This window comes from Myotis nattereri (assembly GCF_964212035.1).
Source record: "Myotis nattereri genome assembly, chromosome: 16".
NCBI classification, from domain to species: Eukaryota; Metazoa; Chordata; class Mammalia; order Chiroptera; family Vespertilionidae; genus Myotis; species Myotis nattereri.
The window spans coordinates 46,442,493-46,460,371 of record NC_138091.1 but is presented as its reverse complement, the minus strand read 5'-3'; the positions used below and the strand labels follow the sequence as shown (position 1 = coordinate 46,460,371).

General features: G+C 42.8%; 1 protein-coding gene across 1 annotated transcript in view; it reads right to left on the bottom strand.

Annotated features, from left to right (window-relative positions):
* Positions 1 to 17,371, bottom strand: part of SKAP1 (src kinase associated phosphoprotein 1) — a 258,264-nt gene extending 240,893 nt beyond the window's left edge. Inside the window, exon 1 of the mRNA XM_081109727.1 lies at positions 17,235 to 17,371. Within this exon, the coding sequence (XP_080965853.1) occupies positions 17,235 to 17,283 (49 nt within the window). The 5' untranslated portion in view covers positions 17,284 to 17,371. The remainder of the gene's footprint in view (positions 1 to 17,234) is intronic.
* Between the last annotated feature and the right edge of the window lie 508 nt (positions 17,372 to 17,879).

The following is a 17,879-nucleotide window of genomic DNA, read 5'->3' as shown; positions in this document are numbered from 1 at the left end:
AAATAGAGCAGAACTGCAAACTCAAGAACAAAAGGGCAGGCATTCAAAGAAGAAACATTAATTAGCAGCTGCATCATCAATGAAAATGACAATGCAACCAAGTGAAGGAACCCACACGGAAAAGAAAAATGTGTCTAAGAGAAGGAAACGGCAATTCATGTGAGCACACATTATAAAACAGGAACATGGTAGAAAGATAGAATATGAAACAAATCATGTTATGTTGAAAGAAACTGAGGGGCACCTATAAATTTTCAAAGACAAAATACATTGATAATGATTACAATTGTCAGAAATACTAGCTACACACTTTATTACACATAAAATGGTTATCATCCCTAAAAAAGCATATAAATAATATAGTTAAAATTTCCCACCTCCAAAAATAGTGCCTGTAATATGAAACTGTACCATATATACTATCAAAATAATGTTAGAATTTATACAGTTGGGCCACTGTATAATAAGCACCCTTAAAAATCTGTTTTACATTCACAGCATTAAAAGTCACCAAACAAGCCAAAACCAGTTTGGCTCAGTGGATAGAGCGTCGGCCTGAGGACTGAAAGGTCCCAGGTTCGATTCCGGTCAAGGGCATGTACCTGGGTTGCGGGCACATCCCCAGTAGGAGATTTGCAGGAGGCAGCTGATCGATGTTTCTCTCTCATCGATGTTTCTAACTCTCTATCTCTCTCCCTTCCTCTCTGTGAAAAATCAATAAAATATATTTTAAAAAAAAAAGTCACCAAACAAAATTCTAGGTAGTCATCATCAACATTTTTGATGAGGTATAAAGTTCTAAAAATTAAAATTTTCCCAGAGGACCACCATCAACTTCAATACCCTGCATCACATCTATTGTATATATCCGTGGTTGGCAAACCGTGGCTCGCGAGCCACATGCGGCTCTTTGGCCCCTTGAGTGTGGCTCTTCCACAAAATACCACTTGCGGGCGCGCACATACAGTGTGATTGAAACTTCGTGACCCATGTGCAGAAGTCGGTATTTTGTGGAAGAGCCACACTCAAGGGGTCAAAGAGCCGCATGTGGCTCGCGAGCCATGGTTTGCCGAGCCGCAGTTTGCCGACCACTAGATATGTCATTTAGTAGGTTCTTCCAAGGTCCTATGAAGGCTAAAGTATGAGGAAATGGGAAGTTGAATTAAAAGGTTAAAGTAAATGGTACCCAAAATTTAATTAATGTAGCACACCATATTAACAGAAAAAAATCACATGATCATCTCAACAGATACAGAAGAAAAAAAAAATGGACAAATTTCAATAGCTCTTCATGATAAAAATCACTCAGCAAACTAGGAATAGAAGAACATTTCTCAACCTGACAAAGAGCATCTACAAAAACCCCACAGCTAAGATCATACTTAATCGTAAAAGGCTGGATACCTCCCTGTTCCCATGGTCAGCAACAAGACAAGAATGTCTGCTCTCACCATTTATACTAGTAATTGTACTGCCGCTAGCCAGGGAAATTATGCAAGAAAATGAAGTTTAAAAAGTCTAGATTATATGGGAAGAAGTAAAACTATCTCTACTTTCAGATTTTATGATCTTGTATCTATATAGAAAACCTTCTGGGTGCATGCAACAGACTGACAGATCTCAGAGGCAAGGGGAGTGGAGGGAATGGGAAGAGATTAACCAAAGAACTTATATGCATACTAGAGGCCTGGTGCACGAATTCGTACATGGGTGGGGTCCCTTGGCCTGGTGGGCCAGGGGGAGGGGCCATGGGAGATTGGCTGTGGGAGCACACTGACCACCAGGGGGCAGCTCCTGCATTGAGTGTCTGCCCCCTGGTGGTCAGTGTATGTCATAGCAACCAGTCTTTTGGTCATTCAGTACTAACAGTCGCTTAGGCTTTTATATAGAGAGATATGCATAGCCCATGGACACAGACAATAGTGTGGTGAAGGCCAGGGACTGAGTGGAGGCGGGTAAAGGCAGGGAAAATGGGGGACATCTGTAATACTGTCATTTTAGCCTGTGCCAATCCTTTTGCATACAGACAAAAATCTTAAATGTATAATGCCAGTATAGACAGGAATTTGTGCCACCCTTCTCTTAGAAATGTGAGTTCTGCTTTAGTAGTTCAAATACTTTCACTAAATATCCCCTCTAGGAATACTCTGATTGGTGTTTGGTTGATGGAATTGTTTTCAGCAGCACTGGCCGTTCATCCTGCCTCCATATAGAAGGTTGACTGAAGCAAACTTTTGAGTTGTAGAAGCATATATCAAAAAAAACCCAAAAACATTTGCTACTGTTCAGGAACACCAACAACTTTTTTCCTTTCAGTGTATTAGGAGCATTACTTAGAAAATAGATGGAGGCAAACTTGGAAAATGTGACCCATAAGACATTGTTCTCTAAATAAACAGAATAGGTCAGAGATTCGGGAGTATGTCAGAGACGTTCACCAGTCTACAAAGCCTAGTGATCTTGGGTGCATCCTGCTAAGTCAGAATCTTTTCAGCCAGCCTCCAATCCTGCAGTGCTGTTTCCAGGGATGTGAAGAACAGATCATGTCTAGTGTTCCACATACTCTCTGTTCCCTTAGCCTTCCCTCTTCCTTTCCTATCTTCTTATTCTGACTAGAGGCCCGGTGCATGAATTCGTGCACGGACGGGGTCTGGCCGGCCCACCCCAATTGGGGTGAGGGGTCGATCAGGGGCAGGGCTGGCCAGGGGGAGGGGCCGAGGGTGGTTGGCTGGCTGGCCCCGCCCTTTGGTTGAACTCCTGGTCAAACTCCACGTCGAGAGGACAATTTGCATATTAGCCTTTTATTATATAGGATTATTTGCTGGAATAAGTAAGCTGCCTGGAAACTGAGGAATCTATGTTCTAGGACAGCTGTGAATTATAATAGGAAGATGCATCTTTGCCAGAGCTGTGCTTACCTTTTAAATATGGGACTTAAGCCTTTGCAGTCGTATTAAATTTGGACATGGGTGTTGTACTGGTCGGAATTAATTTCCACTGAAAGAGCAGTGATATATAACATGCAAGATTATGAAGGATAAACAAAATTTATTAATTCTTTTTTGGAACTACGTCACTACTAGTAGAATCACTACGAACGTTATCACTTTCTACGTCAGAGTCAGTATTCAAGATGCCAAAATAAAACTCTTCATCGTTACTTTCAGATTCGCAGTACACTTCTTTCTGTAACTTTCTTTTTGCCATTTTGGAGTATTATTTTGAAATATCTTAACAAGAGAGAATGCCTAATTACAGTTAAACGTAATTTGTAAAGCTTTATTTGAAATTCTGCGAAGTATCTCCGAAGCTTGTCAATTTCTTCACTCTCAAAAGGCGACTGACTCGCCACGGTGTTTTGTATGGCGAGTGTGGAACGACCGCGTTTGTTTATACTGAGTTTCGATATCTCCGATTTGTCAGGGAAATGTTTTGGTTCATGACAAGGTCGCTTAGACACTTAAGAGCTTTCAGAGAAATTATGAACTGATACATGAATGAATAGAGTTAAGATTCGTACAGTTCCTGGCTGTGGTGGCTGAGAGCAGACATATGACCGGAACGGTAAAAAAGCTTTGGTGGCTGAGAGTAGACAAACGACTGCAAAGGGTTAAAATCATTGTTTATTACTTTTAGTACAAAATACTGTATATTGCTACAAGGCAGCCTTCCAGAATAATCTTTCACTTCTGTCCCTCTTGCCCCTAACTTTTATGTTCTGCCCTCCAAGTTGAAATTCTTTCAGTCTCTCTGAGATCTGTCACCTCAAGACCTTTGCACATGTTCCCATGTTTGTGCCATTCTTTTTTTTTTTTTTTTTTTAAATCTTCACCCGAGGATACATCTTTTTTAGAGAGAGTGGAAAGGAGGGAGGAAGGAGAGGGGAGAGAGAGAGAGAAACATTGATGTGAGAGAGAACACTGATGGGCTGCCCTCCACATGTGCCCCAACCAGGGACTGAACCCACAACCCAGGTACATGCCCTGACCAAGAATCGAACCTGCAACCTTTTGGTATACAGGACAATGCTCCAACCAACTGGGCCACACCAGCCAAGGCTATAGTAAGTCCTGAAGTTGAGTTCTCCAACTTTGTTTCTCCTCTTTCTTCTTCTCCCCTTCCTTTTTCTTTAGTATTGTATTAAAAATATACTGTGAGAATTTTTGAATTCCTTAAATTTTCTTCATGAATATTATTTTTAAATGGCTATATATTCATTATATGGATCTATGGTATAACCAGTATTAAGTGGAAAACCTCAGAACATTTGGTATCTAATTTTTGTAAATGAAGATAGAAAGTCATGTTAGAGAATAAAAACAGAAAGAGTGGTGGGACTGTAAGTAATTATAATTTTCTTCCTTGTATCAGTTTCTGTATTTTGCAAATTTTCTACAATGAGCAGTAGTATCTTTTTTTTTATTATTAGAAGTAACGGTAAAATATATTTGTGTCTGTAAGTCTGAGAAATACATTTTCTTCCTTTCCCCTCTCAATCTATCTAAATACTATAATAGTATTCAGAAACATTTGCACCATAATTTACTACCTGTACTTATGCTTACTACATTAATATACTGGGAGGAGGAGTCCAGGGTAGTGATTAAGAGCTCAGACTCTGGAGTAAGATTACCTGGATCCATATCTTGGCTGCACCACTTCCTAAGTGTGTAAGCTGGGAGCAGGTTTCTTAATTTTAGTTTTCTCATGCAGAAAATGAAATAGTAGTATCTACCTCATAGGTAACCCAAGGTCTCCTGAGGTGAGGTGACATGATGTTTATATTAGAAAACATTTTGTCCTAAAAAGGTTGTTCACTTAAAAGAAAACCCATCAGATAGAGGGTGAGCTTGGTTAAATAAGGGAGGTGATCTATTGAGGGGCCTTTCAAAGTTTCTGCCCTGTACAGTGGTGAGTAGTGTGTTCTGAGCTGTACTGCTCAGGCACCTTTCGGATTGCATTCACTGTGAATAGCATCATCTTTTAAACTGAAGGGCAGATGTATTATGTATTGGTCTGTAAATTTTCTTCCCTTAATATATTTATAACGTTCCAATATCAGGTTATATTGCCTTCATAAAATAAATTGCAAAGTGTCTGCTCTATTCTATTTTCTGTGATAGTTTGTGTAAGAATTGTATTACTTTTACCTTAAATGTTTAATAGAATTTACTTGTGAAATCATTGGGGCCTGACTTTTCTTTCTAGAAAGGTTTTTTTAAAACTACACATTCTATTTCTTTTATAGACATAGGAGTATTTGTATTTTGTATTTTATTTTGTGTATATTTGGTGAGTTGTGCTTTTCAAGGGATTTATTGGTTTAATCTAAGTTATTAAATTTATTGGCAAAAAGATGTTGATACTATTCCCTTATTCTTTTAACTTCTGTGAGGTTTTTAATAATATCCCTTCTTCATTCCTGATATTGGTAATTTGTGTTTTCTATTTTTTCCTTTCATGAATCTTGATAAATCTGTTAGGGGTTTATCAAATTTATTGGCCTTTTAGAAGAACCAACCAGTGTTTTTTCTGCTTTCTATTTAATTGATTCTTGCACTTATCTTTATTATTTTCTTTTTTTGACTTGGGATTTAATTTGATTTTCTTTTTCTAGTTTCTTAAGGTGAAAACTTAGATCACTGATTTTAAACCTTATTTCTCTAACATGAGCATTTAAAACTACACATTTCCCTTAAGCATGGAAATCTACAAATTTGGGTAAGCTTTATTTTATAATTCAACTTGAAATATTCAATTTGTTCAAAGAAGAATATTTCTTCTTTGATTTATGTTATTTCAAATTGTAGATTTTGAAATCTATCTCCTTATTATTGATTTCTAACAATTCTTTTGTGGTCCGGGAACATACTCTGAAAGGTTTTAGATTTTTGGCATCTATTAAGACTTATTTTATGGCCTAGAACAGCGGTTCTCAATCTGTGGGTCACGACCCCTTTGGGGGGTCGAACAACCCTTTCACAGGGGTCGCCTAAATACATCCTGCATATCAGATATTTACATTACGATTCAGAACAGAAGCAAAATTACAGTTATGAAGTAGCAAAGAAAATAATTTTATGGTTGGGGGTCACCACAACATGAGGAACTGTATTAAAGGGTCGCGGCATTAGGAAGGTTGAGAACCACTGGCCTAGAATAAGGTATATCTTGGTGAACATTCCTTGTACACTTAGAAATATGTATTCTATAGTTGTTGGACATATCATTCCATGCATCTTAATTAGGTCAAAGTGGTTGATAGTGTTCAGGTCCTCTATCTCCTTAGTGATTATTTGTCTAGTTGTTCTATTAGCTTCTGAGGGAGGGTGGTAAAGACCCCCACTATAATTGTGGATATGTCTTTTTTATCACTTTAGTTCTGTTGGACTTTGCTTCAACTATTTTGAGGCTCTGTTATTATGTGCACACACATTTATGACTGTTCTATCTTCCTTATGACTTGGCCCTTTTATCATTATGAAATATCCCTCTTTATCTCTGGTAATACTCCCTGTCTTGAAGTCTACTTTGTCTGACATTAAGATAGCCATTCCAACTTCCTCATGCTTACTGTTTGCATACTATATAATTTCCATTATTTTATTTTCATCCTATCTGGTTTTTTATGGAAGTATTAGAGGCCTGGTGCACAAAATTCATGCACTCAGGGGATCCCTCAGCCAGGCCTGCACCCTCTTGCAGTCTGGAAGCCCTCAGGGGATGTCTGAATGATGATTTAGGCCCACTCCCCAGAGAGAGCGGGCCTAAGCCAGCAGTCAGACATCCTTAAGGCTGCCATGGAGTCAGGAGAGGTTCCCGCCACTGCTACTGTGCTTGCCATCTGTGAGCCCGGCTCCTGGCTGAGCAGTGCTCCCCCTATGGAAGCACACTGACCACCAGGCAGCAGCTCCTGTATTGAGTGTCTGCCCCCTGGTGGTCAGTGCACATCATAGCGACCAGTCATTCCACCATTCGGTCAATTTGCATATTAGCCTTTTATTATATAGGATGTCACTTGTAGACAGCATATAATGGGGTTTTGCATTTTTATTAGTAAGACATTCTCTGCTTTATAATTGGAGTGTTTAGTTCATTTACATGGGACATAACTATTATTATGGATGAATTTAGGGTCTTCCATTTACCTATTTGTTTTCCAATGTCACATTTTCTTGGTACACTTGCCTTTAAAATAATCAAATGCTTTTTAGTACTTTAATTTCTTTATTTTTAAAAATGTACCTCTTTATTTTCTGTGTTAGTGTTTCTCCAGTGATTACAGTGTGCTCCTTATCACAGTCTACTTAGAGTATCTTATCACTAAAGAGTATCTTACTCCCCTTTCTCCATCCTCTCTTCTATTTTTGTCATATTTTTTACATGTATCTATGTTATAAACTATACCATGCAGTGTTTATCTGTGCTTTAAACTGCCAGTTATCTTTTGAAGGAATTAAAAAGAAGAGGAAAAAAATGATAATGTTTTCTTTAAATTATTGACAGTATTATAGATGGCCCCCATTGTCCCTACCTTTGCCCCTCCACCCAGTCTCTGGCAGTATTACAGGTCCTCTGGTCCTCTCTTTAGTAAGAAGAAGTCCCAAGTATTTGAAAATATCCTCTAAGTGTGAATGGTTGTCCTGGTTGGGCCTGAGCAGAGAAATATCCATTCTCTCATTGCTGCTAATTTTATTGTCATTTTACTCCAACAATCCTCTGCTGGCTTCTGACATCATTCCTCACCCCCTCCTCTTACCACAGCACCTCTAAGTCTGTTGGCAGCCCTACTTTCAATGGCAGAGGGAGTTGAAGGTGAGAAGGGAGGACAGGAAGAGAAGGAGCTAAGGAGAGGAAATTCTATTCTCTCCCTCTGGGTCCTTCCACTGGTTCTCACCTCCCACCTTGGTGGGGCCACATTCTTGCTCTCATTCTGGACCTTTAAATGCTCTCTTCCCTAATCCTTAGAACCCCAACCTGGCTCATACCCAGCTCCTCACTCCTTTCCCAGCCCTGCCCATTGGAGTCACTCCCCAGTCACAAATACCATTAGAGCTTGGAGTTAGGAAACAGGTAGAGAAAGGATGGGCTTCCATGGAGTGACCCATGTTTCAGGTCAGAAAGAATTTCTGTAATCCCAAATTGGATGATCATCCCCCATCAAACTATTATGTTTATAGTCCTCTCTTTCAGAAACAATACTCATAAGGTGGGAATCAACTTTAAAAACATGATGCTTTTTCCCTTAAAAACATTATTCTATTAAAAAAAAACACACCTAAATAAATATTGGGAAACTATCTATTCACTAATGGAAGAAAAAGGAGGGGGAGGGGGAGGGGGAGGGGGAGGGGGAGGGGGAGGGGGAGGGGGAGGGAGAGGGAGGGGGAGGAGAAGGAGAAGAAGAAAACCTACTTCAGCCTCATCTTTGCTTAAATTTTCAATGATACTTCATTCTGAACACTTTGAAGGAGTTAAAGCCTTAAACACCAGACATCACCCCTCCAGGTTGGAGATGGTCCTCTGTCGGGAGGGGGGTTAGAGAAGGGTTGTTGGGATTATGGAGAAGAGAGGGAGATGAAAGAGAGGAGGGACTCCCAGGGGCCTTCTGTTTGGATTGATGATGGTAGGCAGGTAGTAAAGATCTGTTGGCATAATCCTAAGACTTCCATGAGTGAACTGCTAACAGTAAGGCATCCTTTCTAGTAACTGTGCCTACCCACCATGACATGCCCAGTAAACCACGCTTGCTAACCCACAATAATCTCCACCATGGAAATACTAATAGAAACCACATTTTATTCTAGATATCTGAGTATTCTGAACATTAAATTAAACATCACATAGATTGGCTGCCTCCTTTATGCACTCCCACCAGGGCAGGAAACAAACCTGCAACCCAGGTACGTGCCCTGAACCAGAAATCAAACCCAAGACCCTTTAGTGCGTGGGCTGATGCTCTAACCACTGAGAAACATCAGCCAGAGCCATGTATTTTATTTTTAATTACAAAATAGCTCATGAATATATTTTTATTATAGAATAATTGCACAACATCTCACATTGATATTTCTCTCTATCTGAAAGTAATGGAAAAATATCATTGGGTGAGGATTAAAAATAATGATAATAATAATCCTATATAATAAAAGGCTAATATGCAAATTGTCCCCTCAACCAGAAGTTCGACCAGGAGTTCGGCCAGGGGATGGGGCCGGCCAACTGCCAACAGCCCCTCCCCCTGGCCGGCCCCACCCCTGATCGGCCCCCACACCCTGATTAGGGGCATCCAAGGCCCCTCCCCTGACCGGCCCCCACCCGATTTGCTCCAATAGGGGCTAGCCTACTGGACCCTACCTGTGCACAAATTCATGCACCGGGCCTCTAGTAAATTAAATAAAATATATGGACCATAACATCCACCAGAATGTGTAAAAATAAAAAGGCTGCAACACCAACTGCTGGTGAGGGTATAGAGCAATGAGAGCTCTCGTACACTGCTGGTGGGAGTATAAAATAAGTAGAATCACTTTGGAAACCTGTTTAGAGTTTCTAGTAAAATTAACCACAGGCCTTTCCTATGACCCAGTAATGCTACTCCTAGAGAGTTATCCAAGAGAAATGAGTGCTCATGTCCACAAAGCATGTTATACAAGAAATGCTCATAGCAGCTGCATTCATGATAACCCCAAGCTGAAAAATCCGATGTCCACCAGCAGAAGAATGGATAAACTGTGGGATATTCGGACAACAGAATATTACTTAGTAAAAAGGATAAAACTGATACACAGAACAACATGGATAACTCTTAAAAAACACACATTATGTTGAGAACAGACAAAAAAGAGATCATACTGATTGTATGAAGTTCCAGAACTGGAAAGGAAAGTTTCTAGGATCATAGTAATGTTCGTGTCTTGATCTAGTCGGTAGTCACACAGGTATATACTATATATTAAAATCATCCTTCTGTAACATTTAAGATTTGTGCATCTTATATACATATATCAAACTTTCATAAAAATACCAGGAAGGAAGGAAGGAAGGAAGGAAGGAAGGAAGGAAGGAAGGAAGGAAGGAAGGAAAGAAGGAAGGGAGGAAGGAAGGGAGGAAGGAAAAAAATGATAGATGAAGAAGTTCACAAAAAAGTTATCAGAAAGGAAATCTATTTTAAAGGGAGTGTGATTTTAAGGAGGTTTATTACAATGCAATTAACAGATATTTTCTGCCATACTTTCATGCTGGATTATGAGTACCTTAATTCTAATTCAAAGTACTGGTTTAACTAAGTATAAATATGTGCAACTGATTACTTTTTAGTAAAGCTCCTATTAGGTGAATAAAAATTTTTACTTCTCTATAACAAACGAGTATTAGAATGTCCACAATGTTAGAAGAAGACCCTAGATGAGAATTTAAGTAACTCATAAACGATTTTATCAAAGCCATCAGCCTTCAGGAAAGCTTGCTCTCTGGATGCTAAGACCACTCTGTTCCTGAGCCCACATCTGTCCTATCTCCTACGAAAAGCTGAATAGTAAAATTAAACAGTGGAACTCAAAGACTCCAAACCAGAAAAGCCATCTGTTATAATCACCTAACCTATAATGCGGCACTGACAAACCGGAAAAGCAAGCAATGAACTTGGAAACACAGGGGAAATAAATATGAATAAATGTAGCAGAAATTATAGGGTTTCTGTAGGGTGTAATGGTTTATAATGTGAAAAAATTAGATCTGCGGTAGTTATGTCAGTATGTTAAGATTCTCAGATGACGGTAAAACTTGAAACTTAGCTTATTTTTCCTATATTTAAAATGATTAAAAATTGGTTAAGTATTACCCTTACATAAATGAGGTAAAAATGTTATTATCTTAATAGCTGGCACTAGAATTCCTCTTAGGGAGAGAACTGTCGTTGTTTGGAAAAGTAACTTGTTTCTCTGTGTGTGGGTGTAACCTAAACAACTAAACATATAGATACACTGTCTTTTCACATGGCAATGGAAAAAAAATATTTTTTAAAACTTTGCTCCAGATAGGATAAAGGGGGACAGTGCCCGTGAGAAGGTGTAAGGCTGGGAACCACACTAGGTGAAGGGTCAGAGGGTACTCTCTGATGACTGGGGTGGCAAAGGGGCATTGAGGCAGAGGAAGGTCTAATATTCACATTGAAATCATTTGCATCACAGCAATAAAAACCCCTCCTCCCACATCCTGTACCCCCTAAATCTCTAGTGATGTCTTCTACACTCACAGGGACTTCATGTGGGCAGGCTTTTGTGGAATTCGAGGACAAGGATATGTCTAGGCTATTGTTTTTCAACCTTGGCACAACCGCCGTTTGGGGCTGGGTAATTCTTTGCTGTGGGGACTGTCCTATGCACCATAGGAAGTTTGGCGGCATCCACGGCCTCTACCCACTAGATGCCAGAAGCACCTTTCCCAGTTGTGACAATGAAAAATGTCTTCATGTGCTGCCAGAAGTCCCCTGAGAAACAAAATTACCCCAATTAGGAACCACTAATTTAGGTCTACACAACCCAGAACAGAGAGAGCCTGGGGCGGGGAGGTGGGGGTGGGCTAGAGGGGGTCAATGAGGGAAGAGAGAGAGGGGGAGAGAGGGGGGGGGAGAGAGAGAGAGAGAGAGAGAGAGAGAGAGAGAGAGAGATAATACTTTCAACAATAAAGATTTTTTTAAATCAAGCAAAAAAATACTGTAAGCAGCCAAAATACAAGTCACAAAGGCCCCACCTAAAGGTTTGGGTACTGTGTTCATTCAGACATACCTTCTTTTACCCATATCTCAATGCCAACAAACTTGGTTATCTAATGTTCCAGTAGCACTAGGTATAGAGATACAGTGAGAGCAGTGCAAAGTGATAAAAATAAAAATATAAAACAGGCATAGACATTCACAAAGCAATCCAGGTGCAATTATGGCAGAAACGTCCCTGAGCAACTCAATATATTTCTGAAAGTCTGATAATTCACTGTAACAACTCTGAGTTAAAGTGCTCTGAACATGGACTGGTTGGTTGAGGAAGTGAGAAAAAATGATCACAAATGTTTATAATAAAAAAGTTAGAGAGCTTAAAGAGAACAACCTCAGTTATCCAGAGCAAGTCAAGCCTGTGAGTTCCACAGAGCTGGAGTTTTACTATGTTAATAGGATTTTATGGTTGGCTGCATCGACCAATACAAATCTGGAGAACAATCTGGAAGGAAATGATTAATGACTGCTTCTTTCCAGGGAAGTTTAAAAATAAGTAACCATAGGCATGTCAGAATCAGCATTAACACAGCAATTGCTACTAAATGCAGCCAGGTTGTGGCTGTTATTTTGGCTTTAATCCATATTCCAAGCAGGATGTAGGTACTTTGTCGGTAGTTGGGCCTTGCTAGCTATTAGGGTAACGTCAGTAGGTCCCATTCCATCACACAAAATGCACTGTGAACCGAATAAATATTTACTCTCGGTCCTTCAGACTTGCCTCTTGTGCTTCTGACTTCGAAAGCCAGGCTAGGAAGACAAGCAAGAAACTGATTATGTTTATATCTGTGGAACAAAGATTATGCAAACTGCCAGCACCCCATTGTTTTTGTTTTCAGCATGGCTATCACAAAACAAAAACAAAAAGATAACCTCTGTGTCTGAAGCCTGATTATTTGAAAACAGACCTGAATATTTCCTCTGCTTTCAATAAGGCAGTACCCGCCTTCATGTCACTTATCTAGAAGATACTTATTTGCTGATAGGGACTAGTTACTATTTCTATATGAGAGCTTGACAGAGTCTATCTGAGGAAGCGGTTTCCTGAGTTAGTCTAGAAGCCTCCCCCTGCTTTAACATTTACCAAAAGCCCAAGAAAACATTACAAAAAAAAAAAAAAAATTCCACACACCCTAAGGGCTAAGAAGAGAAAAATATCATCACAATCTTGTTAATGGCCCCTTAGCACTCTGATCTCTCTAAGCTTCTATTTGTCTTTTGTTTGTTCCTTTTTCTTTTAAATAACCTTACTGGCTGCTTTCTCCTGATTACAAAAGCAATACATGGTCATTATCACAGTTCAAACAATTTGAAGATGCATGAAGTATAATTAATAATCCCTCTCTCTCGCCGAAACCGGTTTGGCTCAGTGGATAGAGCATCGGCCTGCGGACTGAGAGGTCCCGGGTTCGATTCCGGTCAAGGGCATGTACCTGGGTTGCGGGCATATCCCCAGTGGGGGATGAGCAGGAGGCAGCTGACCGATGAGAGAGAATCATCGATGTTTCTAACTCTCTATCTCTCTCCCTTCCTCTCTGTAAAAAATCAATAAAATATATTTTAAAAAAAAAATAAATAATCCCTCTCTCTCTCCCACCCTCTCACATCCCTCCCAAGGAAACCAATGTTAACAGCTGGGTGTACTGTAGATGCTTTCTTACTTCTTCCTAGGTTTGCATAAACATAAATAACATAAAGGTTGTGGGTGTTTTGTTTTTTGGGGGGAAGGGTATTTTATTTTCAGGTATATATATAATTGTACACCTTGCTTCTTAGTCTTAAAAATCTGTTATGGATACTATGTGATATATATATCACATAGTATATATTTTTAATGGCTACAAAATATTCCATAAGATGAGTCATTCATTCATATAATCTCCCCACATTCCCCAACTCATGGACATTTAGGATGCATTCTCTTTTTTAAAAAATGTTTTTATTGATTTCAGAGAGAGGAAGTAGAAGGAGAGAAGGATAGAAACATCAATGATGAGAGAGAATCCATCGATCAGCTGCTTCCAGCACGCCCCACACTGAGGATTGAGCCTCCAACCTGAGCATATGCCCTGACCTGGAATTGAATCGAGATCTCCGGGTTCATGGGCCAATGCTCAACCCCTGAGCCACACCGGCTGGGCCAGGATGTATTCTTATATACACTTCATGTCCTTCAATTTCAGTAACACTGATCCCTAAAAGTGGAGTTTCTGGGTTGAATGAAACATTTTCAAATGTTCAAAATTTTAACCTTAAAGAAAAATTAATTTTAGACTTTGAGTTTCTGCTCCCTTCTTCACTGTGTATAATTTTGGCATTAACCTTTCACAATGCTTTGCATATTTTATTTTTTAAAGGCGTACAAATTATGTCAAAAACACCCCTGTCATTTATGCCCATGTAGTTATAAATAAATAAATGCTTATGTTATGGCTGTGATGACCAGCATTAAATCACTGTGCAAACGCTTACGCCTTGGTTTATGACGGTAGTAATTCATTGTGGAAACTCCACCCCCACAGCCATGTGGCAGCACTAACCTGACAGCCCTCTCACCTTGTGACTCCCTCCACTGAGTGACGATATAGAGATCAGGATCTAAATGTCAATTGTCAACCTTAAAATATGTGTGGGTAGCCCTAACCGGCTTGGCTCAGTGGATAGAGCATCAGCCTGTGGACCGAAAGGCCCCAGGTTCGATTCTGGTCAAGGGCATGTACCTTGGTTGCGGGCACATCCCCAGTAGGGGGTGTGCAGGAGGCAGCTGATTGATGTTTCTCTCTCATCGATGCTTCTAACTCTCTATCCCTCTCCCTTCCTCTCTGAAATCAATAAAGATATATATATATTTTAAATGTGTGGGTGGGGGGAGCAAGTAAACAGCAACATATGCTAAATTGATAGCCATTAGAGTTTCTAATACACACAAATTATGTGTAGTACAATGAGTAATTCTGTTGGGCCTATACCAGAGACAGTATTTCATAAAAAACAAAACCTGTAACCAATATGTTGCTATGATTCCATGAACCTTCCTAAAACATACTCTTTCAACATTTTTTTCAATAGAATTATTGGTTGAATCCCACCTTTGCAGTGTTTTCTCTACTTCAGATTCAGACTCTAATTGCAATTAATCTCCATTCATACCCTGCTCTACTTGTCAGCAAAGGCTCTGCTTTAGAAGGAGATCTGAAGACTTCAATTAAAACCAGTCAGCTAACAAGAAAATAATCTAAGCTAAAGGAAGGTGGCAGGTGCAGAAATGAGTTGTTTACAAAGTGTCAGTTGTGAACAATAAAGAACTGCACATCAAAAATGCGGAAGGAGTGGGTTTCATGGCACGTCTCTGAAAATAAAAAGGCATTTTCTACCGAGGCTGCACACAAAATGGGAATACGGTTTAACAAGCTTGTAAAATAGGTTTCCTCTCATCAAATGACAGATAGTACCAGCCAAAGGAATCACTCTGTATCTTTAAGTTTAAATGCAAGGGCAGAACTAAAGTTTGCCAACAGTTCTTTCTCTCCTGGAACTCAGATGCCTTTCTTTACACATCTAATAGCCTTTACAGCCTTTCTTTACACATCTAATAGCAAACCAAAGGGAAGGCTGAGGGGCTTCTCCCTAGACCCCCAGATAATGCTCCTTCACCCTGCAAACACTTTTCTCCTCTGAAATGTTACCTTCACTCAGGTCACAGATTTTGGGAAGGTCGCCTCAGGAGAAATACCTAGTTGACAGATTTTGCACAGAAACAATGCAGAATGGAAACAGTGCTACAGAGACCAAAAAGGACTTGCCAAATATTTGATTAGGAGGCATTTATACCAAGATAACAAGGTAATGGAGATATAAAACCAATTAAATTGAGAGAAACTGCGGGGGGGGGGGGGGGGGCGGGGATACTGCTTGCCAAAAGTATGACCTGCCCAAAGCAGGCCATCTGTTAAATATGTGTCAGAAAGGCCACTGAGATGCCAAAAGGCTTAATTCGGAGCCGTTTCCTCCTGGGACCCCCTGATGCCAGTGCAGATTCCAGGCCTCTGTCAGGAAGGTCAGTTACAGGAAAGCAAGTTACTTTCCCCAGAAAAAGTGGGAACGGAGCAGATGATTTGCCCATTAGCAAACAGTCTCTTTGGAGTGTTGGGAGGATGTGTTGAGTGTTAGTGACCGTGGCCTGAGCTCTTCTTCAAAGGACGGCTCTTAGGCCCTAGATTGCAGGTGCACACGCCACAGGCGGGCACATCTGGAACAGGAAGTCCTGTAACACCGAGCGAGGGTCAGCAAACCTGGGTGAACGGATCCTGAGCCCCAGACGTCTGCAGGCTGGTGAAGGGAGGCCAGGTGTTTCTGCGCTGACACAGCTCACAGTCACCCGCACGCCTGGGCCGCAGGAGCCCGGGAGCCCGGCACAGCCCCCCTGGGAGCCTCAAGGAGCTCCACGCAGGGGAGCGAGGGTTTTCTGTGGGTGATGACAGTGACCTGGGCTGGGGAGGGGGAGGACACAAGCCTTCGGACCTGCAGGAGTCCAGAGGAGAAAGGATGGAGGGCAGGCCAGGTGGCCAGGGTGTGTGTGTGTGTGTGTGTGTGTGTGTGTGTGTGTGTGAAAGGGACAGGCTGGAGGGCAGGCCAGGTGGCCAGGGTGTGTGTGTGTGTGTGTGTGTGTGTGTGTGTGTGAAAGGGACAGGCTGGAGAGCAGGCCAGGTGGCCAGGGTGTGTGTGTGTGTGTGTGTGTGTGTGTGTGTGTGAAAGGGACAGGCTGGAGAGCAGGCCAGGTGGCCAGGGTGTGTGTGTGTGTGTGTGTGTGTGTGTGTGTGTGAAAGGGACAGGCTACAGAGCAGGCCAGGTGGCCAGGGTATGTGTGTGTGTGTGTGTGTGTGTGTGTGTGTGTGTGTGAAAGGGACAGGCTGGAGAGCAGGCCAGGTGGCCAGGGTGTGTGTGTGTGTGTGGGTGTGTGTGTGTGTGGGGGTGTGTGTGTGTGTGTGTGTGTGTGGGTGTGTGTGGGTGTGTGTGTGTGGGTGTGTGTGTGTGTGTGTGTGTGTGAAAGGGACAGGCTGGAGAGCAGGCCAGGTGGCCAGGGTGTGTGTGTGTGTGTGTGTGTGTGTGTGTGGGTGTGTGTGTGTGTGTGGGTGGGTGTGTGTGGGTGTGTGGGTGTGTGTGGGGGAGGGGAGGAGGTGGCGGCAGGAACCTGGCCTGAAGTTTGTCAGAAGCTGGGGGTTAAGTGGGGGGTAGCGACGCCCTGAGAAAGAAAAAAGCAAGCAGAAGGTGGGCCTGAGGGGAATGAAAGCCCACGGGGCGGAAGCATGAGCCCGTGCTTTGCAGGTGGAAGGCTCCAGAAGCCTGGAGGTCCTGGAGGTGACGGGCGCTGCCGCTGAGCAGAAAGCCCGGCCGTGGGAGAGCGGGCACCCGGCGCCTCCCGCTCACACTGGTGGGAGCTGCCCGCGGGCCAGGGCGTTACCTGCCAGGAGCCAGCGGATCTCCTCGGGGAGGACGGCGGCGGCCTGCATTTGGCGGGGCGGCGGGCGGCGGGGCGGGCGGGCGCGCGGGGAGGCGGCGGGCGGAGGCACCTGCACCCCGGGGCGCGCCGTCGCTGCGGGCGGGGCCGCCGGGCGGGGCCGCGCTCAGGAAGCGGCGCGCGCAGCGGGGGAGGGGGCGGCGCCCGGGGCGGCGGGGGGACACCTGTGCGCGGGGCGCGCGCCCTCCCACCTGCGCCCGGAGGGAGAAACGTGGGGGGCGCCTCACCCGGCGGGGCCCAGGCTGCGTCCTTTAGCCCCCCTCCCCCCCAAAAACAGAAGGCTGACCGCGACTCCAGGGAACCTCGCCTCTTGGCACCCTGAGCACCGGACAGGTGCCTTCCAGGGGGAGGATGGAAAACCACATGCTGCCGGGAATGGGCGGGTGGGGGAGGGGGACCGAGCAGGGGGGCAGAATCCGGGGAAGAGACGTCCCCGCCAAGCCCAGGAGCCCGCAGTTCCCAAGCCGGGCCCCATGCGCACACCCAGAAGAGCGCAGAGCCTTCCCTCTTTCGGGTTAGCCAGGAGGTTGACCGGGAACGACTGCACGTTCCCAACGAATAATCCGAAGCCACCAGCATCTGGGAGCA